The sequence below is a fragment of the Chinchilla lanigera genome, unplaced genomic scaffold, assembly GCF_000276665.1.
Source record: "Chinchilla lanigera isolate Chin_1 unplaced genomic scaffold, ChiLan1.0 scaffold00021, whole genome shotgun sequence".
NCBI lineage: Eukaryota > Metazoa > Chordata > Mammalia > Rodentia > Chinchillidae > Chinchilla > Chinchilla lanigera.
In genome coordinates this window covers 24943296-24969686 of record NW_004955422.1, presented here as the reverse complement: position 1 = coordinate 24969686, position 26391 = coordinate 24943296, and the positions used below count along the sequence as shown (strand labels likewise).

Below are 26391 nucleotides of genomic sequence, written 5' to 3'. Positions count from 1 at the left end.
AGGCTAACACTTCTTTTCTTGTGGGGGCAGAGGGGGGTACCGGGAATCGAACTCAGGACCTTGTGCTTGCCATGTAGGCACTTGTGCCACTGAGCTATATCCCCGACCCCAGGCTAACATTTCCACTCACAGTCAAGGCTGCCCTTCGATGCTCGTGTCAGGGCTATCTTGAGGATCAGCAAGTGGTGGTGGGAGAGGGCTCCTGTATATCAAGTTTCAACTGCTGCCATGAGCCTGAACTTAGGATGACAGAGGGGGCTAGATTACAACCTGATCCTTCTTCCTCCTGGGGAACCAGAGCTGGACCTGTAGGCTAAACCTTCTGGAGCACAATGAGCCACGTTCTATCGGGCTCTCACTGCACAGGAAAACCGCGGACATGCTGCAGACAGCCAATGCAGCCAGAAGAGCACGGCTGGGAGGCGGGTGGGGCCAGCACACAGGAAGGTACCTGACTCGGTGCTGAGGTGACTGAGCTGCACATACGGGACTGGAAGCAGGATGGACACAGGAAAAGGCAGGTTAGTGACCCAAGAGTGCCAAGTGGCAACCTTGGCTGCCTACTAGACACTGACAGAATATCCCTAAGTGAGGGACGAAAGCTTATTTTAAGGTCCCAGAGAGGAGGTGAGGCTACCTGAGGCTTTTGTAGCATCCCGAATGTCATTTCTCTCATCTAGACAAAGACAACGGTCTTCCCCTCCACTCTGTACAGCTACCCTGCTCTGGATCAGAAACAGGCTGCAAGGTCAGTTGTCTCATAGAAAAGGGCCGAGAACAGGCTACGAGGGGACTTCCACTCCTCCCAGTGCGCCAGAAGGCTGTGGGCGTGGGCCCGGTTGGTAGTGGCTCACAGATGGGAACAACACAGCCACTCTAGACAAGACACACACGGTCCGCCTGGCAGGTACAGGGCTCCACCCAGGGCCCAGCTGCCCAGGGAAGCTGCCTCGTCAGCTCGCCACTGGCCAGCATCCACACTGGTACCAAAGACAGGAAAATCACCCTGCTGGGTAAAGAGCTCTGTACCTGGGTGAAAGGGTTTTTCTTCTTAAAACTCCAAGAGTGGAGCAAGTGAGGGTTTTCTGTGACAAATGAGAAAGCTCAGGGGTCTCACGATACACGAGACCAGGACAGTGGCATACAGTATGGACATATCCTTGGACTTGCTATGAAATACTCCGCAAGTTCATTTCCTGCGGTGAACAGATTTCACTAAGAACCTTTTCTTCTGGAGTCTCCATAATGAGCTGGAATGCAAAGCATAACTTCCAATGCATGGCCAAGACCGCCAAAGCTCCAGTGGGTAAGAACGTGTGCTCTGTAGCCAGACTGCCAACGTCTGAATCATGGCTCTGCAGCTTAACTGCTACTCTGGGAAACGTGCTTAGCCTCTTTGAGCCTCAGTTTCTCTTTATAAACTGGGACTGATAATAGAACTTACCTGTCGGGTTAGGCATACACAGAGCCTGACACAGGGTACATGCTTCAGAAGTGTTAGCTTGTCACATTTAAATATATATATGCAAAAATGAATGCTCCACAAACATTTGGGTTTCTGTTTAAGGCTGGCTAGCGCAGAGCTTAGGGCCTGGGAGTTGTGGCCCCCCATGTGTGAAACTGCTCCTATTATACTGATCCCCTTGTACGTAAAATTTTTCTAGACAGAAAGTTGTGCACTACTCACTGTAGCCCATTCCCTGCAAAAAGTACTTGAAGGCCTCGGTGAGCTTCCCAGGCTGGGGGAACAAAATAAGAAGGTATTAATCTTTTGGATAGGCACACAGGTAGAACTGCATGATTATTTTTAACTTCTTACCTGAACTACTTGGGGCAGGCCCCCACAGTCTGCCATCTAGAAAAGCAAAAATATGTGAAGTCAGCCAAGTCTTAAGAGGAATGCTCTAGGAGCCAGGTGTGGTGGCGCATGCGTGTAATCCCAGCACTGGGGAGGCTGAGGAAGGAGGATTACTGCGAGTTCGAGGCCAGCCAGGGCTACAAAGTGAGCTCAAGGTCAGCCTGAACTGCATAGCGAGACCCTGTCTCAAAAAGACAAAAAAAAAAAGGAGAGAAATGCTCTGAACATGCTACCTAAGTGACCTCTTGCATGCTACCTAAGTAATCTACCACTAAATCTACCCCCCAACCCTTTTTTATTTTGACACAGGATCTCACTATGTTTTATAAGCTAGTGGTGAGATTCAGTTTCCCAAGTAGCTGAGATTGCAGGTGCATCACAATAATGGGTAAACTGACATTCTATTTATCTTTTGCTTTTTGACCCAGGGTCTTGCTATGTAGTCCAGGCTGGCCTTGAACTCACTATGTAGCCCATGCTGGCCTTGGACTCTCAGCAATCCTCCTCCCTCAGCCTCCCGAGTGTGAGGATTATAGGGGTGTCCCACCTCGCTGGCATTTTATAGAAAGGGCATAAATCTTGTGGTTCAATTCACTGGCATTGAGATTTTATTTGAATGGGGACAGTTATTTAGGAGAAGGGAATGCCACAGAAAGCATAGGAGTTTTAGGTTAACAAAGAACATCTTTATTTTCTTTGTTATTTGGTACCAGGAATTGAACTCATGACTTTGTACTTGCCAGGCAGGCACTGTGCCACTTAGCTGTATCCTGGGCCCTGAAAATTCTAAAGAAGAAAAACAAACATCCAACCTGACAAACACAGTATAAATAGAAATGGTACAGAGGGCATATTTTCAAGAAGCTTAGGAGTGGTAACCTGTCTAGAACCATAAAACAGTTCCCATATGAGAATATCAGGAGAAACTATTTCTAAGACTGATGCCCATCAGATAGTTTGAGAATCAGTTCAATCAGCCAGAGGAGCTATCTACTCTGTGTTATAGAACACTTTGAGTTTGGCCACCTCATATCATTAACCTCACTGTGTATTTCTAGAAAGGATGGGCTGTTTTGGGTGACAAGGCCTCTCTTCAAGCACACTACAAAGAGAAAAAGGAAGAAGGCAGAGGTCTCTAAGGAGCAATAAGAAAGGGAAGATCAGCATTTAAATCTACAGTAGTCCAGGTAGGAAGTAGGTCAGCTACCTAAGCAAGCTAGTACAGACTCTGGGAAAAGCTAGGTAGAGACAGCACTAGGTTGGAACTCTTGCCTAGGGTATACATCGAAGGGGAAGAAATTTGATACCAGCCTTAGCAGTTTAGTACAAGACTACTCTCTGCTTGCTCTAAGAGAAGAAAATGCATCCATTATTATCATAGCATGCTTTTAGAAGCTTCCTTACCAGTACAGCAGGATTTAGCACGTAAAGAATTTCCATCTATTATTTGATTTTCACGGTAGAAAAGTGCTTATGGTACAAATGTGAGGAAAACAGATCTAGGGGTTATAAATATCCTCTGATTTTTTTTCTGGGGGGCGCTCTTTTTGGGACAGGGTCTCACTATGCAGTTCAGGCTGGCCTTGAGCTCACTTTATAGCCAGGCTGGTCTCAAACTCGCAAAGATCCTCCTGCCTCAGCCTCCCAAGTACTGGGATTACAAGCATGCGCCACCACACCCGGCCTCTGATCTCTTTTGTGTGGTGCTGGGGATTGAACCTAGCCCAGGACCTCAAGTATGCTAGGCAAGTGCTCTACAGCCCCAGCCCCCCAGCACTCCTACTGAGCTTTTCTTTTCCTCTCTTCTTTTCCCCCCAGTGTTACCTGGGAATGAAACCAGGGCCTTCACAGTGAGCTACACCTTAGCCCTTTATTTTTTATTTTAATAGAGTCAGGGTCTTCCTAAGTACTCAGGGTGGGCTCCAACTTGCCACCCTCCTGCCTCAGCCTCCAGGAGACTAGGATTACATTTGTGTGCCTGGCTTTTATACATCTGAATATCATTAAGATCAGAGGTACAGGTAAGGGTGGAGGTACAAGCCTGTGATTGCAGCATTCTGGGAGACTGAGAAAAGAAGGGGATTGGGGCTGGGGATTTAGCTCAGCGGCAAAGCGCCTGCCTGGCAAGCGCAAGGTCATGAGTTTGGTTCCTGGTACCGGAGAAAAACCAAAAAAAAAAAAAAACCAGAAAAGGAGGGGATTATAAATTTGGGTTCATCCTGGGTAATTTGGGAAGATCCCACCTCAAAAAAAAAAAATAATAATAATAAAGCATAGGAAAACGCCTTGCATCTGCCAGGAAAGTGCTGCATCACTGAGATACATCAGTAGCATTTTTTACAATTTTATTCTAAAATAGGGTCATACTAAGTTGCTAAGATTACAATAGGTATGTTCCACCACATCTGGCAAGACATCAATATTTTACCAGAGGTTACCTTTGGTTAGTAGAATTATGTTTACAAACAAAAAATTTTTTTGAGATAATCTCAATATGTAGGCCAGGCTAGCCTCAAATTTATGGTGATCCTGGTGCCTCAGTCTCTCAAATGCTGGGATTACAGGCATGTAATTACACCATGGCTGGCAAATGTTTTTATTTTATTCTTCACATTTTCTACCTTTCAATTTTCTACAATGAAAATATATTCAGGAATAAAAAAGGATTAAAAGAAGAGAGAAAGGGGCTGGGGATTTAGCTCAGCAGCACAGCGACTGCCTGGCAAGCGTGAGGTTGTGAGTTCGATTCCCAGTACTGGAAAATAAATAAATAAATAAATAAATAAATAAATAAAAGAAGGGAGAAAATGAGAGAATCATAAAGTGAAACTTTGTTTCTTTCTGGGCAACTATCACAGAAAACATTAATTAGAAGCACTATAACTTTCTCTGAAGTGGTTTTCAGCAAGGAAAGAAAAGACATTACCTTTAGCAAAGTTGTATTTATAGGGTTGAGGCGAGAATTACATTCAACCTAAAAAAAAAAAAGAAAAAAATCTCAGTCTTACAAATTGGTAAGAAAATAAGATAGAGCATAAAAACAATCTTGTAAAATCAACAACTTAGTTTAGTGATGGTTGAACTAACCAGGTTACCGAAATATACCATGGGAGAGACACGTGATACATTTTACATCTGATAGTTCTGAATAGATCTAAAAGTCTGGCTAACTTCATGTTGTCTGTTTGTTATAAGTAGTTTTTAAAGAACCACATGCTGCTGGGTGTGGTGGCGCGCACACCTGTGATCCCAGCACTCAGGAGGCTGAGACAGGAGGATCATTGCGAATTTGAGACCAGCCTGGGCTACAAAGTGAGCTCAAGGCCAGCCTGAACTGCATAGCGAGACCCTGTCTCAAAAAGACAAAAAAAAAAAGAACCACATGCTGCATCTAGACTCTTGCCATGGCTACATAACATGGAAAAAGTCACCTTGCTTCTTTCAGAAGTGTACTGCACTGTGACCCTCTCCTGGGCTCTCTCTGCTGCCTTTCCAGCACAGCTGGCCCTAATGACTGAGGCCTATGCCCCTCTCTCCTGCCTCCCTTCTACACCTTTCCCAGGCCTGGAGAGGGCTTGCCATTCCTTATACCCTGAGTCTTCTACCCAGATCTTTGCTGTCCAGGCTAAAGCTGAACTTCCCCGTGATTCTCTTCTCCCAGAGCAGTCACGATAATTAATTCGTGTTTGGGAAGATAATCTCTGGGTTCAACAATGTTTATTGTTTGTTTTTGGTACCGGGGATTAATCCCAGCACCTTCTGCATGGTAAGCATGTGCTCTAATATTGAGCTCCACTACTCTAGTTCCAAAAGTTCAGCCATGTTTTATGGCTAATTAGATCAACTGGATTTCCCCTTTTACATGTTTATCAAACCTGTTCTACATTTGGAATCCAGTGGGATGAAAATAGATAACACAAAGCAACATGAAATTAATTTAAAAATTTCACAACCAACTCTACTGAATTTTGAAGGATGACGAGGATTTCTACAGATAAATAGAGAAACACTAGATATTTTGAAGGCTTGCAGAGTTTGGGGAAAACATGAAAGACACAGGGCACGTGCAGGGAACGCGCAGGGCACACGTGGGGTTACCGAGGCGAGTGTGAAGGGAGAACCGCACAGAGCTGAGGCTGGGGCAGACTGGAGCTGACCACGGAAGGCAAGAAGTCACAGATTTCTGAGGTGATGGGATTTAAGTTGCTTTAGGAGAGCAGTGGCTAGTAAAACGGACTGAAGAGTCATCAAGCCAGTGAGAGAGCAATTAAAATTACTGAGGAAAGAATCAGTAATCCAGCTGAATTTTGAATCTGGGCACTGCTGATGGACAGGTATACCAAACTCTCCTAAAATCAGGGGATGGGGCTGGGGATTTAGCTCAGCGGCAAAAGCGCCTGCCTGGCAAGCGCAAGGTTGTGAGTTCGGTTCCTGGTACCGGAGAAAAACCAAAAACCAAAAACCAAAAACAAAAATAAATAAGGGGATGATCTAAATGCCAGAGTTTTGATTTGCTCTATACGAATGACAATACAGACAGCAATAAACAAATGCACTGATTTACTATAGAATATGCTTAACTCTAAAGGTAGATTTTTTTTTTTTTTTGAGACAGGGTCTCACTACAGTAGTTCAAGCTGGCCTTGCAGTCAACTCAAGATGGCCTTGAACTCTCAACAATCCTCCTGCCTCAGCCTTCCGAGTGCTGGTATTACAGGTGTGTGCCACTATGCCCAGCTAAAGGTAGATTTATTTATTTGTTTGTTTGTTTATTTATTTGGTTTTTTTCCAGAACTGGGAATCAAACTCATGACCTTGCACTTGCCAGGCAGGTGCTATGCCACTGAGCTAAATCCCGAGCCCCTAAAGCTAGATTTTTAAAATTGATCCTTGTTGGGGGTAAAGCTATCTGTACCTCAGGTATCTAGGACAAGGCCACTGCTTTGCATGAGACATGTGCGGAGCTCAGGGAGCTGATACACTTAGTGACTTGACCTTTGCTTGAGATACTATAGACATTCCCCTCTTGTTCCCCGTGAGGCCACCAAGGCATGCTGTTCTGTGGAAGATTAGATATTCTTCCTGTCACAGATCCTACCCTCCCTTTAAACTCTTCACGAACTTATTCATACGCTGACTGTATAAATAAATGAGCTGCAGGTGCTGGGCAATTCCTTTCTCCCATCAGAAGAAGGGGCTCCACCTGACCTCAGCTTGCTGCATCCCGACTATTTTTGTTCATCCCCTACCGTCCTCCCTCTGAGGTTTCAAGAGCTGCACTGGATGCGGCATTTTGGTGCCTGAGAAGGGACCAGAGTGCGAGGAAACTCATCATTTCACAGGTGAGAGGACACCTTGGGTTGCACGCACAAACAGGCTCATAAGAGCAGCAAGAGAGGTATACTGATTTCATCTGGTATAAAACATAGGGAAAACAGGCTCATGAGAGCAACTGTTGTACATAGAAATGCTTGCTGTATTACTGAAAGCAAAAGGTTCAAATGTAAAGATTTCACAATTGAATGCTGAGTGTGGTGGCACACTCCTGTAATCCCAGCATTGGGGAGGCTGAGGCAGGAGAATCATTGCGAATTTGAGGCCAGCCTGGGCTACAAAGTGAGTTTAAGACCAGCCTGAACTGCACAGTGAGACCCTATCTCAAAAAGACAAAAAAAAAAAAAATTTTCACAATTGACAAAGTTTCTCATTTTTGTATCAAAGACATGTCCTTTGTTTCCAGAAAAAGGAAGTGTGAATTTATAAACCGGAGAAGGTGGGAAAACAGCTTAGAGCAAAACTAGGGAAAAAGCAAATCAGCACAAATCCATGTAGACCTCTACAGACCTTGAAAGGGTTATTTAACAGGGAGAAACTGCTGCTTTCCACTCCTCTCACTACTTCTCACAGATGCCTCAAGCAGGGGAAGGAACAGGGCTGGGTACCAGCCAGGCGGGAACCAAATAGCTCCACTGAGCCGGGAGCCTGGCCTGGACAAGGGAGGTGGGAGGAACACAAATGCCTGCTTTGTGTTGTGTCAGCTGCTGTGGGGAGAACGGGCTGTGCACCCTGCCTTGGGGCACCCAGTGGCAACTGCACCTATGTCCCAGAGCCGATGGACAGCCACAGCTTGCCTTTCTGAGCCTCAATCAGCCTGGAGCACACCGCGCCCACCCTTTCTCTGCTCCTGCATCGCAAATGGCTGCAGCACCAGCAGCCCACAGGAAACCATTTGGACACTGTCATAGCAACACAGGAGCAAGAGGGCAGGGTGTGACCCCAGCAAAAAACAAATCAAAGGCACCAACGAAGGGAGTCTACGTAAGTGATAATATCAATCCAAGTTATATTAAGTCTTACAGAGAGAATATTACTAGAAAAAAAGAAGGTCTGAGTATGTGACAGTGTGTGTGGAAATGACTGAGCTGAAAGCTACATGCAAGAAAGGGACACAAAAGTTGCCAGGATTCTTAAGACAAAATAAAATACAAAAATTATGTGTTGATTACAGATAAAAAGCTTCTATTCCTTCCAAATTCTTGTAAGAGATCTCTGCTAACTGACCTACAAAAAATTCTGACATCTTTTCATAATTACAAACTTCTAAAATTGTAAAAGTTATTATAATTCAATTTGGCCAAAAATATATTTGAGTGCACTCTGATTTTATAAGCAAATGTCTTGTGTGTATTTGCTTGTATTTGTCTGTGTCCAATTTGTAAACAGTTTTTTCTTTAATTTTTTTTTTTTGCTACTGGGAATCAAGCTTAGGACCTCACGCTTGCCAGGCAGGTGCTGTGCCAGTGAGCTAAATCTCCAGCCTCTAGCTGTTTTATCTGAGCTCAATAAATTTTCCTTCTTTTTGCATTTTTGGATTTTTTAAGCATTTGTCTACAATTTTATTTGGCTTATAGATAAATGTCATCAAAATTAAAGATATGCTTCCACTCAAGTTGCCAGCTGGTCAAAATGATGTTCAAGTTGGTAGTATAAATGTAATGCATATTATTATTTATGTATTATGACTTGAGAGTCTCTCATTGTTCAAAAAACGTGTTAAGTGTTATGATCTGGTTCTCACAAGTCATCAAAAATTGTTAAAATAATTAGACAAAAATCCCTTAGGGTGGGGAGAAACTGCTGGACAGAACTCCAACTGATGAATGATGAAGCAGTGGCCTGGAAATAATTATCCAGTCCTTGTTCATTAATAGGCAGCTGATCCTTAACTGCCAGGCACAGTATTGAGAATACAGTAGATATGTTATAAATATTTCCTGGAAGAATGGATGTGCAAGTTTGCACTTTTTTTTTGGTACTGGGAATTGAACTCAGTACCTTGCGCTTGCCAGGCAAGCACTTGTTGCCGCTGAGCTACATCCCCAGCCCAAGTTTGCACTTTTCAAGCACATCACTGAGCTACATTCACAGCCTCAATTTTTAATTTTTAATTCTTATTGGTTGGTGGTACTGGGGACTGAACAGAGGGCCTTCCCACTGAGCTACATTCCCAGTGGACCCCCACTTTTTTTTTGCCCTTTTTATTTTGCAACTGGGTCTCACTAAGTTGCCTAGGCTTGGCTTGCATTTGCAATCAACCTGCCTCAGCTTTCCAAGAATGTAGAATATAGACATGTGCCACCCTGCCTGGTTCACCTGTTGGTTTTGACACACCTACTCCCTCTCCAGCTTCCCTGATGCACTTTATCATATTAATGTTTATAGTCTTGATAGCATTAAACAACCAGGGAAGCTAAGAAGTGATGCTGAAAGAACAACTGAGCAAGAACAGCTTGCAACCTGTCTAGGACTGGTGGAGCTTCTCCTAGCGTTTCAACATGTTGATATCCCTCTAGCCCTTCCAAATGCAGGATGTAATGTTCTAGCAGGGGAGCCAAGTCTGTTAGAAGAGGAACATATTCTCTATGCTATAGATAGGGCCCCTGAAATTCTCTATAAATGGTGCAGTGAGGAAATCAGAAAGAAGAGGAGACCTTATTTGTGGGCTAAATCAGAGGGCGTTCTTGTTTTGCTTTTTGTCTTTTTCAGACAGGGTTTCACTATGCAGTTCAGGCTGGCCTTGAACTCACTGTGTATCCCAGGCTGGCCTTGAACTTGGCAGTGATCCTCCTGCCTCAGCCTCCCAAGTGTACAGACTACAAGGGCGCACCACTACACCTGGCTTAAATCATAGTTTTGAAAAATAACTGCAATATGTTACTTTAAGTCCACACAATTTTTTTTTTTTTGTCTTTTTGAGACAGGGTCTCACTACGCAGTTCAGGCTGGCCTTGAGCTCACTTTGTAGCCCAGGCTGGTCTCAAACTCACAACAATCCTCCTGCCTCAGCCTCCCGAGTGCTGGGATTACAGGCATGCACCACCATGCCCAGCTCATGTCCACACAATTTTAAAAAGACAATAACTTAGATTTACAGAAATACCTAGCATTATTATGGATTTCTTTGAGACAGGGTCTCACTATATAATTCTGCCTGGCCTAGAACTTGCTTATGTAGCTCAGTCTGGCCTTGAACTCATGGTGATCCTCCTGCCTCAGTCTTCCAAGTGCTGGGATTATAGGCCACCATGCCTGGTTAATCATGAATATATATTTTTTAAAATCCTATTTTCCTGTTTTTAGTTCACATGCTTATTAAAAATGTTTTTAGTATGTATTTTGTAGTATGTATCTCTCCTTTTTTAAATTTTATTTTGTTTTTTGAGATAAAGTCTCACTACGCAGTTTAGACTGGCCTTGAACTCATGGCAATCCTCCTGCCTCAGCCTCCCAAGTGCTCGGATTACTGGCACGCACCACCACATCTGGCTGTTATCTACATTTTAAACCAGAAAAGACTAACCTAATCTTTGTAAGCCCCTACTCCTGCCTCCAGTGCTGGGGAGGGAACCAAGGGCCTTGTATGTGCTAGGTAAGCACTCTACCACTGAGCTACACTCTCAGCCTATAACACTCCTTGATAAACTCCTATAGTAATAGAATCATAACTACAGTTTTATTACCTTTCAGGACTTTTTCGGACTTGGGGAGTTGGGAATTGAGGGTTATAGGTCTCCATGACAAGCCACACCACGTATTTTACACCAGACAGAATGGTCCTGGGCAATTCAGGGAATGTGAACATAGTCTGTCCTTACCTCTATCTCACTCCCCAAACACTGTTCTAAGCCATAAACCTTCTCGCCTTTTGGTTACTTTATTAAATTCTCTTTCCAAAAAGTCTCATTTCTTGACATTCTGTTCTAGATAGGCAGAAGCAAAGGTTGTTCCCCGAAAATCAAGCAAGTATACACATATACTTAGTTAAATTGAACAAGGTATAAAAAAGACATAATAGTCATTTGAAAACTGTCTGCTTCATTTGTAATCAAACAAATGCAAATTAAAATGGTAAGAATACCATTTTTTTTGTTTTTCAAGAGGGTCTCACTATGTAGTATGGGCTGACTTCAAGCTTGTGATGATCCTCTTGCTTCAGCTTCCCAAATGCTGGGATTACAGGGGTGTGCCACCACACCCAGCCAAGAATATCATTTTTAACCTATAAAATTAATTGCTTAGAATAAAAATCCTGAAGGCTAGGAACATAGCTCAGTGGCACAGGCCTTTCTCACGTGTGTCAAGCTCTGGGTTCAGCTCCTAGCACTGCAACATGAATAAATAAATTTAGGACTGGACAGGGAGCAGTGAAACGGGCAGCTTCATGTGAACACTGCTGGTGGCAAGGCACTGGTGTGTCTTTTCTGGACGTGAATCTGGCAAAACGTATTAAAATCCTTAAAAAAATTATTTTTATTTTTTTTTGCAATGCAAGGGGTTGAACCCAGGGCCTTGCGCATGCAGGAGTTGTACTCTAGCACTGAACTACATTCCTAAGACTTTTTTAAAAATTTATTTTATTTCAAGACAGGTCTCACTAAATTATTCTTGCTTCAGCCTCCTATCTGGAATTGCAAGCATGTGCCACCACACCAAGCAAAAGTCTGGTTTTTGGCCAGGCGCGGTGGTACACACCTGTAATCCCAGCATTTGGGTGGGTAGGGCAGGAGGATCACTCCAAGTTTGAGGCCAGCATGAACTACATGAGTGAGATTCAATCTCAAAAAAAAAAATTTTTTTTTTGAACCAATTCTACTGCAAATTTACCTCATGGAAATAAAGAATCAGTCAAAGACTTAATAAAGGAGTTCAACACTAGTAGTCGTACAAAATCAGAAATAAGCAACAGGAGAAATTAAGTAAATAAGGGCATACAAACAGACTGAATATTATATAGACATACTGATTTTATAATATGGAAAATTGCTATCAATAGTGTGAAATAATAAGGCCCCCAAATCTTTTATATTTAATATAATCAGGTCTGTTAAAAAGGTAACACTTTGTCCTGGATAATGGGCTCATAACTGGCCTCCCTTATCCCATCCTTCTTTTTTTTTTGTCTTTTTGTCTTTTTGAGACAGGGTCTCACTCTGCAGTTCAGGCTGGCCTTGAGCTCCCTTTGTAGCCCAGGCTGGTCTTAACCTTGCAATGATCCTTCTGCCTCAGCCTCCCGAGTGCTGGGATTACAGGCGTGTGCCACCACTCCTGGCCTTAATTTTCTAATATGTATACAAAGAACAAAGAACAAACCCTGAAAAGCTAGTAACAACTGTTTCTATTGTGTCAGCAGAATATTATAGACATTTTACTACATTTGAATCTGTCTTCCTTGCAGTATCAGGCACACTTACCACAGCCTCAACAGCAGGTGAATTGTCCCCCACCACCAGTAAAGTAGAACACCTAGAAGAGGCAGAAGAAGCCGTATCACTTGGTAAATCAGCACACATCATCCATACTCCACACAACCATGAATTAGTCATGACAGGCAATTCGGATATTTAGCAATTCAGGGGGAAACTGGGCGACTTACTTTAATGTTTTTAATTTGTTATCATTTTGGCCTAGGATGGGTCTTTCAATTTCCAGGTCTCTGCGTCTAGAAGAACAAAGCCGAAATCAATGCCTTTGAAAACCAAAACATATCAAGGAATATGAAAAGTATCTTTCTTTCACATCTGAGAAAGGAAGTGGTCCTGAACACCGTTCTGGAGTAGCCATTTCAGAGGCCCCTGAACGGTACAGAGTAGGAACAAGGGACTTGGTGGAGTGCTAAAAGGATACAACTTAAAATTCAACAGCAAGACTACTGAAATTGTCAAGTCCCAAGTCTTTATCTTCCAACTAGCTTGCAGGAATACCTTGGTTAAGAGAAGGGCATGTCTTATACCATTTTCACTCGGGGGTAGCGTTTTCTTTGTAACAGTTGAGCACAGGACTTTATCTTTCTGATTTCAACTAAAAACAGGGAGGAGGCTCTAGAGACGAAGTTCAAACTCTGACCCATTTCCTTAGTCTTTTTCCACATTTCCAGAAAGTGAGAGAGAGCTAACATTTGCACTGTGGAAAGGCTGTTCTCAAGATAATCAATGTTCTCGCCTCACCCCGGCTGTGATGGGGGCCTGGGGAATGGGACAGTGTACTTTGGAATACACAAACCAGAGAACTGACCAGCATCTATGCATTACTCTTGCCTAATGACAGGCTATCAGCAAAGAGCAACTAAGTCAAGGCCAAGGCTTCTCTCCTTTGTCTCTCTCCACATGCATTTCCTTACATGACTTGGGTGCTTTTGTGGGTGTATGTAATTGTGGTTCCTTTTGTTTGAAAACATGTTAAGCCAGGCATGATGGCGCATGCCTGTAATCCCAGCACTCAGGTGGCTGAGGCAGGAGGATCACCGTGAGATGGAGACCAGCCTGGGCTATATCTTGAGTCCAGGCCAGCCTAAACTACATAGCAAGCAAGACCTCATCTCAAGGAAAAAAAAAAGAAGAAGAAGAAGAAAACACCTTGAAACTACAACTGGTATATTAACATTAATGAAATGGCTTTCAGTTCACTCAATCTTCCTGAAAGCTGTTTTCACATCTGTCTTTAAGTCCTGCTCCTATTTTAGTGAAATAGCATAAAGCCAATCCCATCATAAGAAAAAAATGGGAGAAGCAGCTTATTTCCCCTGCCTCCTCCCTTAAAGGCCAATTATCTTTTTAGACCTGGTCTATGCCTAAGTGAAAGAGTGGTAAACTACTGTACCCATTATAGGAACCCAGGAAGAGCTGTAGGTTTTCTTGGTTGATATCCTGGGCAATATGCAGTCTGTAGGTTTGAATCAGGTCCAGGTTGGCCTGCAGTTCTTCCTAGGATAAGCAAAAGAAGACATAAGTGAACTTCTCTAGGCTGGGTGTTGTGGCACACACCTGTAATCCCAGCACTTCTTGAAGAAGGAGGATCACTGAGATTTGAGGCCTGCCTGAGCTACAAAGTGAGTTCAAAGCCAGCCTGAACTACATAGTGAGACGCTGTCTCAAAAACAAGCAAACTTCAACTGGTATATGTAAACATTCCTGAAATGCCTTTCAGCTCACTCCATCTTCCTGAACACTGTTCTCACATCTGTCTTAAAGTCCTTCTTCTCTAAAAGCCAGCTCCCACTGTCCACGATGGTAAAAGTAGTGGGGCCTTAGGGCTACTAATCTATTGCTAGTTTGAATAAGTCTATTTGCTTCTGCCTGGTTTGGTGCAATATTCTGTGTCAGATGAAGGCACCAAAGAACTTATTATGGGGAGCTTAGGTCAACTATTCTTTTTTTTTGGTACCAGGGATTGAACTCAGGACCTTGCACTTGGCCAGCAGGCGCTTATGCCACTGAGCTATACCCCCGGCCCCATCTAACTATTCTGAAATAGTTTCCTCATTTGTGTGTGTGTGTGTGTGCGCGCGCGCATGCTAGTGTATTTTCAGTACTGTGGATTCAACTCACGGCCTTCACACTGAGATATATCCCCAGGTCCTTTTTTTAAAAAAATAAAATAAAATAAAATGGGCTGGGGCCATAGCTCATGCGAAAGCCCTAGGTTCAATCCTCAGGACCATCACTACCAAAACTCAAACCAAATGAGCCACAAAAAAATCTATGGAGGTAACAGAATAGCAAATATCCTATTTGAGATCGGGGGCTAATGAGTGACTTATGATTTGTGCATTATACTATATGTAAGTTATATCTCAATTAAAGAAAGCATTATGGAGACAAGCCATAAAAGAATCAGAAAAAAGTAGTTGCTTCTAGGAAGCAGATAATGGGGTGAATTTCAGATTCTTTGTAATAACCTTTGTTGAACTTCTATATCCTAAAATAATTGTGAATTTGTAACTTCTTTTTTTTTTTTAAGTACTGGGAATTGAACTCAGGACCTTGCAGTTGCAAGGCAGGTGCTTGTGCCACTGAGCTATATTCCCAGCCTTGAATTTGTAACTTCTATAAAAGTATAATGAAATAATGGAGAAAAAAAGACTATGGGCTGGGCGTGGTGGTGCATGCCTGTAACCCCAGCACTCGAGAGACTAAGGTAGGAGGATCACCGTGAGTTCGAGACCAGCCTGGGCTACAAAGTGAGCTCAAGGCCAGCCTGAACTGCACAGCGAGACCCTGTCTCAAAAAGACTATGGACTTTGGAGTTGTACCTGAATTCATGTTAACTCCTTTTTTCCCCTTTCTTGTTCTTTTTGCAGTGCTGGGGACAGAACCCGGGTCCACGTACATGCTATGCAAATGCTATGCAAATGCTCTATCATTGGAGCTATAGCTTCAGTCCTAGGCCTGGGTTCAAGTATCAATTCCACCATTTACTATCTGGAGAACAGTGGCAAACTGAACTGCATCTCTGGCAGTTGTCTCTATCTTAAATTTAGGCTGAGGGCATCAGGAGAAAAGTAAGAGAGTTAGTGGAGCTAAAGCATTCGACCTCCTTACACATAAATAATCAGTACTTGATAAATCCTCATTTTCTCCCCACCTACCGCTTTCCTTTGGGCATATTTAGAACTAACTACACAGACTACAAGGGCCCATCGCCCTGTTTGTACTGTTCTGGCTCCAGTCCAGGACCTCACGGCTCTCTGGCCTCACTGCGCACACATGTCCTCACTCTTTCCCAGGTCACCTAACTCACTTCTCCTTTGGAAAAACAGACTGCCCCCTCAGCTACTAGTTGAGTCCCCTCCTCCACCCGACAATTACAGAATCTGTCACTAGTGTCGTGGAAAGGACTGCACCCATATGACAACTGTCACTTCTTCTGTAGGGTTTAGTTTCCTCATCCATTCATGGGGGTTGGATAAAATAATCCCTACTTCTCACCAATTCTCTTTTTTTTCCCTCTGAAATAACTACGGAAAGCCTTTCCCAGACCCCCCGACGGCTGTAAAGATGTTTGGTGCGGCACGTGACATTATCTAACATCAACAGATGGCATGTCACTTACAAGGGACAGGTGGGGAGAGAGACGTTTTTTCTCATCTTTCCAAATGTCATGTCAATAGTCTTGTGGCCCTCAGTTAATGCCTCTCCCGTAGGACTGGCCTTTGCAGGGCCACACCCAGCTCAGACTGCACTAGAAGCATAATTATCTGCCAGGATTAGGCAAACTATGAGTACTCTTTTTTCCTAGGTACGACAAGGCTTTGCATGCACAATAAACCCAGCTTTCCTGGTTGCACAGGCACTTACCTGCCCAAAATGATGAGCCAAAATAATGTCTACAACGTTGGTTGTCAAGCCAGAGAGCTAAAAAGATAAAATTGCTGTGTTAAGAGTTTAGCATATGTAAAAACTTATCAAGGTGTCTAAGGTGAGTATACTAATATGTCGTCCTTCAAAACACAAACAAAACCCCACAGTTCAACAGTAGACATTTCCCTGAGATGGTGGTTTCAAACAAACATGAGAAAAAAAAAAGCGTGAAAAAGAGGTCTCCCTTCCAGGGCTGTTACAGAGCTTGCTTTGCAGTAGCGGGCTGGAGCTGGACAGGGCAGCGTGCACTACAGTCCCAGCTACACAGCAGCCTGGAGTGGAAGGGTTATCTGAGCTCAGGAATCTGAGACCACTCTGGGCCATAGAGCAAGACCTCATTTCAAAAAAAAAAAAAAAACCAAAAGAGGAGGAGGAACAGGCAGAGGGGGCACTGAAATTGAGACCTAGAACACACAGCTATTTGCTACTTCACTTCTGCCTGTATTTCTGCACTTACAGTAGACAGAGGATAAAAATTAACTTACAACAACTCTCAAGCCACCAAAAAAACCCCACTAAAATAAAAAAAAGTTTTTGCTATCTTTATTTCAGAGAGTGGGAGGAAATGGCTATATTTACAGAATGTTCTTACATTTGAACATTCTTCTTATTCTTTCCACTTCAAAATGATGCATCTCATGGTCTAATAAATGCAACAATCTGTAAATCTGCAGACTGTTAGGCTATTTTTGGAAAAACTTCCACCTCAAATTATGTTGCTGATTCCCCTTAAGCTTCTTCCTTGCTAAATTCCTGACACTTGGATCAGAGGCGAAGTACTGAGTTGCGGGTAGGAATGGAGAAGGGGAGGTGAGGGAGGCACACATGGCCATGGTGAAGCAGAATCCTACAGCCCCAGAAAGACTAAGGTAGAGAGAAATCCTTAGATCTTCGCAAGAGTTGTCAAGGATCTGTAAATTGTAAATTAAAGATAATAAGAATTAAAAACCAAATTCAACCTAGCAAGACCTTGTTTCAAAATAAAAATAAATTCTTTTTTAAAAGGGCTGGGGGTGTCACTTAGTGTGAAGGCCTGGGTTCAAACCCTAGTACCAAGGGGCTGGGGACATGGCTCAGTGGTAGAGTTCTTGCCTTACATACACAAGGCCCTACGTTCAATCCCCAGCACTGAAAAAAGCGAAAAACAAACCTTAGTACTGCAAAAAGCAAAACAAAACAACAAAAAAACCAAATAAACACATCGTAAGTGCTCATAAATCTGAAGTTTTATATGAATTTTATCAGGTTGTTACATGTTAATTGAGAGTGTTTGGGCAAGTATTAATCTACCACACACCAGACAGAAATTAGAACAAATTTTACATAAATCACACTGTAAGAATTTCTAAAGCAGACCAGGTGTGGTGGGACACGCCTGTAGTACCAACACTCAGGAGGCTGAGGCAGGAGGATCAATGTGAGTTCAAGGCCAGCCTGGCTACAAAGCGAGTTTCTAGGCCAGCCTGAACTGCATAGCGAAACATATTTCATCCAAAGCTAAGCATTGCATCACTTCTCCAGAACTTAAGGGATGAACAAAATGTTTAGAATTTGGTCTGCTGGTAGGTAGATTACTTCAAAATAATTAAAATATACATATATCATAGAAAATTAGACAGAGAATATGAAAAATATTGTTTATGTATAATTTTCATAGCCAAAGATAAAATCACTCATAATACATTATATTCTCTTTTCTTATGCATATGTATTTAACTAAATTAGGATCATACTGTATGGTTTTATATAAAGTTTTTCACTTAAAAACAGACTTTTCTCATTTCCTTAAATAAAAAAAAATATGTACATATATACACATTTTTTTTTTTTTAACTAGGGATTGAATGCAGCGGGTATTGAGCTACATCCTGAGACAGTCTTAATATGCTGCCCTCAAACTTACTATCTTCCTGCCTTAGTCTAAGTAGTTAAGATTATGGGCATGTGTCACTGCACACAGCTGTAACATAAAAAAAAAATTTTTTTTTTTTTGAGACAGGGTCTCGCTATGTAGTTCAGGCTGGTCTTGAACTCACTAGGTAGCCCCAGCTGGCCTCAAACTCATGGTGATCTGCCTCAGCCTCCCAAGTGCTGGGATCACAGGCGTGCACTACCTTGCCCAGCTAACAAAACTGTTTGATAGTTTACTTTTCTATTCTACGGTTGTATCAAAATTTTGTTATCTTGCACTTTGGCACTTAAACTGTTTCTGTCTTTTTGCCTTACAAACAATGATTTAATGAATATCTTGGTTCTATGACTTTCTAGCCATATAACCCTTAAGCAAATGACTTACATCTCTATAGGATAACACACCAACTTCTCTGGGCTCTCCTGAGAATGAAAAGTTTAAATATATATAAAAAGGTTAAGGCTGAGTGTGGTGGCACACACACCTATAATCCTAGCACGTGGGAGGCTGAGGCAGGAGGACTGCTGTGAATTTGAGGCTAGCCTGGGCTACAAAGTCAGTTCAAGGTTAGCCTGAACTGCATAGTGAGACCCTGCCTCAAAAAGACAGAAAAAAAAAAGGTTTAGATTAGTGCCTGGTACACAGTATGCACTGTATAGGTGTTCTTTAAAAAATCAATATCCTGGGGCTGGGGATTTAGCTCAGCGGCAAAGCACCTGCCTGGCAAGCACAAGGTTGTGAGTTTGATTCCTGGTACTGGAAGAAAAACAAACAAACAAAAAAGTACCAAAAATCAATATCCTTCTATTTAAATCTTTATCCTTCTATTTAAATCTTTATCCACTATCTTTCAAATTGGTTTCTCAGATATCAAATCATTGGATCTTATGGGTTTGAGTAGTAATAAATATTCCTGATACATGTGATATGCTAGGTTGTGATTTTTTAAATAATCTTTCAATGATATGTAAGAAAATTTACAGTAACTTAAAAGTACTTAGAGGGTCTGCCTAGTGTTAGAGAGGCAGCTCAGTGGTAGAATGCATGGCTAGCATGCATAAGGCTCTGGGTTGAATTTCCAGCACTGGGAGAAGGGGTGAGACGAGGAGGTGGGGGGTTCTTGCCTAGCATGTGTAAGGGCCTGGATTCATTCTCCAGCATGGGGGAAAAATAATCAAACAATCGCTGGGCATAGTCACACATGCCTGTGGTCCCAACGCTTGGGAGGCTGAGGCAGGAGGATTGCTGTGAGTTCAAAGCCAGCCTGTACTACATAGCGAGACTATCTCAAACCAAAAACCAAACTAACAAATAAAGAAATCAAACAACAACAACAGAAGGTTTAGAGGCATGCTTGTGATCCTAGAGGCTGCTCAAGAGGCTGAGCAGGATGATCCCAAGTTTCACTCCAGCAAGCGATGCAGTTCAGCGGCAGTGTGCTAGCCCAGCATGCACAAGCTGGGGTTTTGTTTTTTGGTTTTTAGAGACAGGGTCTCACTATGTAGCTCAGGTTGGCCTAGAACTCACTATGTAGTCCAGGCTGGCCTTGAACTCCTGGCACTCCTCCTGCCTCAGACTCCTGAGTGCAGGGATTACAGGCACGAGCCACTACGTCTGGTCAAACCCTGGCTTTAATCCTTAGTCAAAAAAAAAGAAAGCAGGCATTTGTTTAAAAAAAGCTTTCTTACAGTATGAAAACATCACTGATTTAATCTAAAAATCAGACAGATTAAAATAACACAAATATTTTGTATGTTAGCAAGGAAATATTTTAGAAGCGTCTTTTTCCAACCTAGAAATAGTGAATCATTTTTAGCACAAGTGAGTTCAATGCAAAGAGACATAACATAACGCTTTATTTCTTATCTTTTATTCTGGTTTAGTAATTGGATTTGTTTGTATTTGTGAAGTCATTAGCACATATGCTTAGTTTCCTATCTATCGGCACAGATGTTAGAATTCCAATTTCTGCATTTTTCAGATAGGAAACAAGGCCAGGCATGGTGGTGCATGCCTGTAATCACAGCACTTGGGAGGCTGAGGCAGGAGAATCATTGCAAGTTCGAGACCAACATGGGCTACAAAGTGAGCTCAAGGCCAGCCTGAACTACATAGTAAAACTGTCTCAACAAAGCTTAAAAAAAAAAAGAAAAAGAAATGTTGGTGAGAATATAAACTGGAACTTGCATATGCTGCTGGCATGCAAACTGGCCTACTGCTTTGGAAAAGTGGCAATATCTACACTAAAGCAAACATACAACTGCCCTATTATACAGCAACTTCAATTCTAGGTATGTCTATGGAGAGACCAAAGAATGTGTATGACAGCTATGTTCGTAACAACCAAGTAACAGAAACTCACTTTGGGTATTGTGTATACATTTATCTATCTATCTATGTCTATATATGGTAGTGGGGATTGAACCCAGGGAGCGCTGAGGTACATCCCTAATCCTTTTATTTTGAAACATGGTCTCACTAAGTTGTCCAGGCTAGGCTGAAAACTGCAAGTCTCCTTCCTCAGCCTATTGAGTAGAAAGGATTACAGGTATGCACCAACATGCCCAACCACAAAATATAATTTGTAGAAAGACTATTAAAAAGAACTACAGGCTGGGCATGGCAGCACATGCCTATAATTCCAGGACTTAGGAGGCTGAGGCAGGAGGACTGCCATGAGTTTGAGGCCAGCCTAGACTACACAGTGAGTTCAAGGCCATCCTGAACTACATGGTGAGATCCTGTCTCAAAAAACTAAAAAAAAAAAACCCAAAACCAAAACAAACTACGGTTACACCACACAACATGAATGAGCATCAGTCACAATAATAAATGAAAGAAGCCACACTGAAAAGTAAAATTCTGACTCTAATTACATGAAGTTTAAGAACAGATAAGACTAATCTATGGTGATAGAAGACAGAGAGTAATATCCAGGAAGGAGAGGAATTACCAACTAAGAAAAAGCATAAGGAAACCCTCTGGAGAGCTGGAAACAGTCTACGTATTGACAGGGTAATGATTATATACGTTAAAATTCACCAAGCTCTATACTTAAATCTTTTGCCATTAACTGTGTATCTACCTCAATGAAAAGTAAAGTTAATCTGATCTCAGATGAAACCAAGAGGGGCTGGGGATATAGCTCAGCGGCACAAGCGCCTGCCTGGCGAGCAGGAGGTCCTGAGTTTGATTCCCAGTACCAAAAAAAAAGATAAAAGAATTTCAGAAGAAACCAAGAGACTGGCCAATGGACACTGGCACATAGTACTTACTTTGGAAGCTGCCCAGTCAATCCAACCTTTGGCGCAAGGGTCAATGTTAATGAGCACAAGGCCTTCCACAAGCTCTGGATGATTGAGCTGAAAGAGAAAATAGAGATGACAGTACGAGAGTTACACTCCCACAGCTCTAATGCGGCCGGGATGCGGCTAGTCGGTTTATAAAAACCTTCATGTCTCACATTGGAAAGACTACAGAGAGGCGCTAAGAAGAGTATGTAGAAAATAGCTCTTGAAACCTGACTTAGCATCTGGAAACGAGCTTCTCAAATTGCTATAAAATGATCTTGCCTTGCACACATTTACAAGGAAGACAAGTTTCTTCCTTTTATAGCAGAGGGGAGCGTGTGCAATTGTTCGCTTTCATTTAGCACAGGTGCTGCTCGAGCTTAGGACGGGCTGCTTCACATTCGTCTTTGTTCCTAACAGGGCTTTCACTGTTTTCTTCTAAAACCATCACAATAGGCCGTAAGACTCTTATTACCAAGGAGGATTTTCAAAAAATAGGAACATTTCCACGTAAACTCAAAACTCTCCAGCTTCCTTTCTGCCTCTGATTAGGCTTACAGTAGAGTTTGATAGAGAAATTATAAACCGAAGTGTGGATAAAATCTCACATTATTTTACCGCACATCTATTTTTAAAAATTAAATTTATTTATTGATTCATTCATGAGACAGGGTCTCGATGTGTACTGCAAGCTATCCTTGAACTAGAAGCAAGTTCCTGCCTCAGCCTCCCCATTGCTGGGATTATAGGTGTGCACCACCATGCCTGGCTTATTTTATTTTGTGGTATTGGGGATTGGGCATGGGGTGCTCTATCACTGAGCTACATCCCAGCCCTTTCGGTTTTTCATTTTGAGACAGGGTCCTGTTAAGTTGCCCAGACTGACCTTGATGGGACATCCTCCTGCCTCAGATTCCCTAGCAGCTGAAATCACAGGCATGTGTCTCCATGCCCAGCCCTTGTTACAGTCTGGTACATTTCCTTTCAGTTCCTTCCTATCCCTACGACAAACTTTATACGAATCTAATCTATATTCTAACTTCTTTCTTATAGTTAATGTAAATTATGTGTAGTTACAAGTTCTTCTTGAGCTTAGTTTTAACGGCTGTACAAAATTCCATCATAAGCTGCATCTAGACCTTTTCACAGACAGTACTGCCCTCATTTGTGGTGTTCCAGATGCTATACAAAGACAAGGCTTTATGTAAACCTATATCAGAAGCAACAGAATCTACACAAAAACTTAACACAAGACCCAAAAGAATGCCTAGTCATTTAACACAGCAGTAACGGCACTGACCGAAGCAGAGCTTCAAGGGTGAGATTAATCCTCCTTGCACTTACTGCAAATCTGCTGAGGATGTAAGCTCCAGCTCCAACTCCAATCCCAATGATGCTCTTCAGACTGTGAACAGGAAAGTCCAACAATTGACAGCGTCAACTTCACTTGGAGGTAGTGTTGAATACAAAGAATACAACCTGGTTTCATATCCTGGCTGACATTGACTAGATTCGAGAATTTGAGAAAGTTGCTTTTTTATTTCTTTTATTTTTTATTTTTGACTTTTTGAGACAAGGCCTCACTATGCGGTTCAGGCCGGCCTTGAACTCACTTTGTAGCCCAGGCTGGTCTCAAACTCACAACCATCCTCCTGCCTCAGCCTCCTGAGTGCTGAGATTACAGGTGTGCACCACCACGCTCGGCAAAAGTTGCTTTTTTAGATGGGGGTTCACTCTGTTGTCCAGGATGGTCTTAAACTTCTGAGCTGAAGTGATCCTTCCCCCTTAGCCTTCCAAAGAGCTAAAGGTTGGACAAACTTTTTTTCAGCTTTCTAAGGCTCTCCACGTATATAAACGAGGATATAACCAACTACTTTCAAGTTCATTTTAATGACTAAATGAAAAGTGACCAATCTGGGAGTCATGCTTATACTGTTTTTCACCTCAGTATCCAACCCACCAGCAAATTCTGTGAAGTCTACCACTAGAATATTTCTGTTTATTAACAACCACTTCAATCTATCCCTGACAACAGCCAGTACTAAGCTATCATCATCTCTTGGGTGGACTACCCTAACAGTTTAACTGGTTTCCTCGCACCTTCTCTCTTACTACTCCCCCAAACTATCACACCAAGAATAATCTTTTTTTTTTTTTGGTCTTTTTTAGACAGGGGTCTCGCTATGCAGTTCAGGCTGGTCTTGACTTCACTTTGTAGCCTAGACTGGCCTCAAACTCACAAAGATCCTCCTGCCTCAGCCTCCCTAGTGCTGGGATTACAGGTATGCACCATCACACTTGGCAAGAATAATAATTTTTTAAAAATTTAAACAGTTTTAGTGATGCATCTAACGTGGTTATTTTACGAGTAAATTATGTATCACTCCTCTGATTAAAATCCTCCAGGGTCTTCTCTTTGTACTTAAAATGATTACACATTCTCATCTGATCTATTAAATGATATAATCTGGCCCTTGTCTATTTCTCAACTTTCACTCATCCCTCTCCTCCATTTGTTCTGGAATCTTTTTGTTCTGACTCTGCCGAGGTCGTTCCCCTGTATCTTCCCAGCCTATATGAAACCGTCCTAAATAAGCACTCCCTAGCTAGCCTCATTACTGCAGAGCCTGCCAATTTCTCTATCGCAAAAGCTCCACTCACTTCTTTTTGTTGTTTTGGCACGGGAACTGAATCCAGGGTCTTGGGCATGTTAAGCAGCCCTACCAGAGCTATACTTCCAGCCCCACTTCTTTTATGGTGCTTTACTGTGATTATCTGTTGCTTACTTGTTAACCAGTCCTTCCCCACCCTCCCACTAAGCTCCATGAAGTTAGTGAACATTCTATTTTGCTCATCATTTATCCACTGCAACAGAAACACAGAATTTTTTTTTTTTTTTTTTTTTTTTAAAGCGACTGGCTGCGGGTGTAGTTCAATGGTAAGGCACTTGCCTTGCTTGCGTAAGACCCTGAGTTTGCTCCTTGGCACCATGAGGAAAGGAAGAAAAAAAAAAAGAGGGAAGACTATAGAATGAATCTACCTTAAGTGGGTAAGAACAGGAGGCAGCATTTCAGCCAGCTCATCCATTGTAGGGTACTGGTACCTGAAATTTAGAAAGATACCTCCTGAATTAGAAAGCACCCACAATTCCCAGCCCTTGAGAAATATTTCCTTTTACCAAAGGCTCAAAAGGGGTGTTGTGGAGCCTGGAAGTGACTGTGACGTGCCTCTATGTGAGCCACGCTAAAAAGCAAGTAGAAGAACCCATGTGACAGAGGAAGTCACAAAGAAACTGGCAATGTAGCCCTCTCTTATGGTATTTCCAAACCCCTAATGATCACTTCAGTTGGGATACAGGCTCAGTAAATTTCCAGCAGGAAGAGTCAACCCAGGAAGCGGATCTTCTTATGCTGATTATATTTAGGCAGTTAAATGCTAAGGCAAACAAAACTTTCCTGGGGCTAGGCATACAGTCACAAATCTGGGGCTCCTCAGCATAAATGCTTATTTGTTTCACTTAGGCAGAGGATAATGTGATTATTTTGTTCATTGCTTTTCATGTATGAAGCATCTGATGCTAAATTCATCCAGAAATAGACCCAAAGCAGGAATCCAGGGAAAGTGGGGAGCAGACACAAAGAGGACAGCATCAGAGATGGGATCTTAAGATGACTGCCTATATAGGAGACAAGATCTTTTCTACAAGCAACAATGAATTCCGCTTGCTATACCTTGACACTTTAAGGGATGTCTTCTATTTTGGCCCCAAGCAGAAAAAGGAACTGGATCCAAATCTGGTTGGGTACTAACTGATCACTACTAATTTGCCTTTGAGAGGCAGACAGAACAACATGGAAACTAACGAGTCCGCAAAGATTTGCAGCCATACTGCCTGGGTTAAACCCTAACTGTGCTACTTGTTACATAACTTAACCATGTTCCTACTTTTTCTGGGCCTGTTTCCTCACCTGTAAAATGAGAACAGGAGTAAACCTGTCCCATGAGGTGGTGAGCACTGAGTTAATGGATGCAGACCATTTAAAGCAGGGTCTGGAACACTACTTGGTCTGCTCAAGTGCTCGCTATTATCCTCAGTGTCTCTTTCACAGCAGTCACTGGCTAAAGACAGCTCTGAAATGAGTAGGGAGATGAAGAATGAGCACTCCCCAGCGTGTGCTCTCACTCCGCTTCCCAAGGCCCTCCCAACAGGCACACGGGCCAGGAACTCTTGAAAACCTGAGATTCTGCTGTGCAGAGGCTTATGATGAACCACGGTGCCAAGGCCAGTGAGAGGGCAGCTCTCAGCACGACTGGTTGCAGATATCAAATTCCCAGCACTACACTGGGAGGGAACGGTGGGAAGTGTTCCCAGGGAAGCTCAAAGAGATTCAGGTTTGGGCCTATGTAGTTGGAAGCTTCAGGGAGGGACACAAAAATGACAGATTTAAAGCAGACAAGAGGCCAGATAAAGACTGAAAAGCAACGTTTATCCTGTGATCACAGGAGCAGGTCTGTGCCACAGAAAGCCATCCCGGATGCGGGAAAACATGCAGTCACTCCCTGCAACAAATGGTACAGAACAGTCCTCCGACACTAAGGGGAGAAAACACGAGGTCACTGGGTTGATGAGTCTGC

At 42.7% G+C, this 26391-nt stretch overlaps 1 protein-coding gene across 5 annotated transcripts in view; it reads right to left on the bottom strand.

Moving 5' to 3' along the window:
* The window catches only part of Ndrg3 (NDRG family member 3), a 70059-nt gene that overhangs the window by 2347 nt on the left and 41321 nt on the right, over nucleotides 1-26391 (bottom strand). For 3 of the 5 annotated variants that reach the window (XM_013514021.1, XM_005384731.2, XM_013514022.1), the window contains 11 exons: nucleotides 24797-24859; nucleotides 23101-23161; nucleotides 21742-21828; nucleotides 16492-16548; nucleotides 14015-14118; nucleotides 12792-12857; nucleotides 12610-12661; nucleotides 4785-4832; nucleotides 1820-1855; nucleotides 1688-1739; nucleotides 452-490 (listed from right to left, as the gene is read on the bottom strand). In XM_013514021.1, the coding sequence (XP_013369475.1) occupies nucleotides 452-490; nucleotides 1688-1739; nucleotides 1820-1855; nucleotides 4785-4832; nucleotides 12610-12661; nucleotides 12792-12857; nucleotides 14015-14118; nucleotides 16492-16548; nucleotides 21742-21828; nucleotides 23101-23161; nucleotides 24797-24859 (665 nt within the window). The remainder of the gene's footprint in view (nucleotides 1-451; nucleotides 491-1687; nucleotides 1740-1819; nucleotides 1856-4784; nucleotides 4833-12609; nucleotides 12662-12791; nucleotides 12858-14014; nucleotides 14119-16491; nucleotides 16549-21741; nucleotides 21829-23100; nucleotides 23162-24796; nucleotides 24860-26391) is intronic. The other 2 variants (XM_005384733.2, XM_005384732.2) reach the window with 1 other exon arrangement.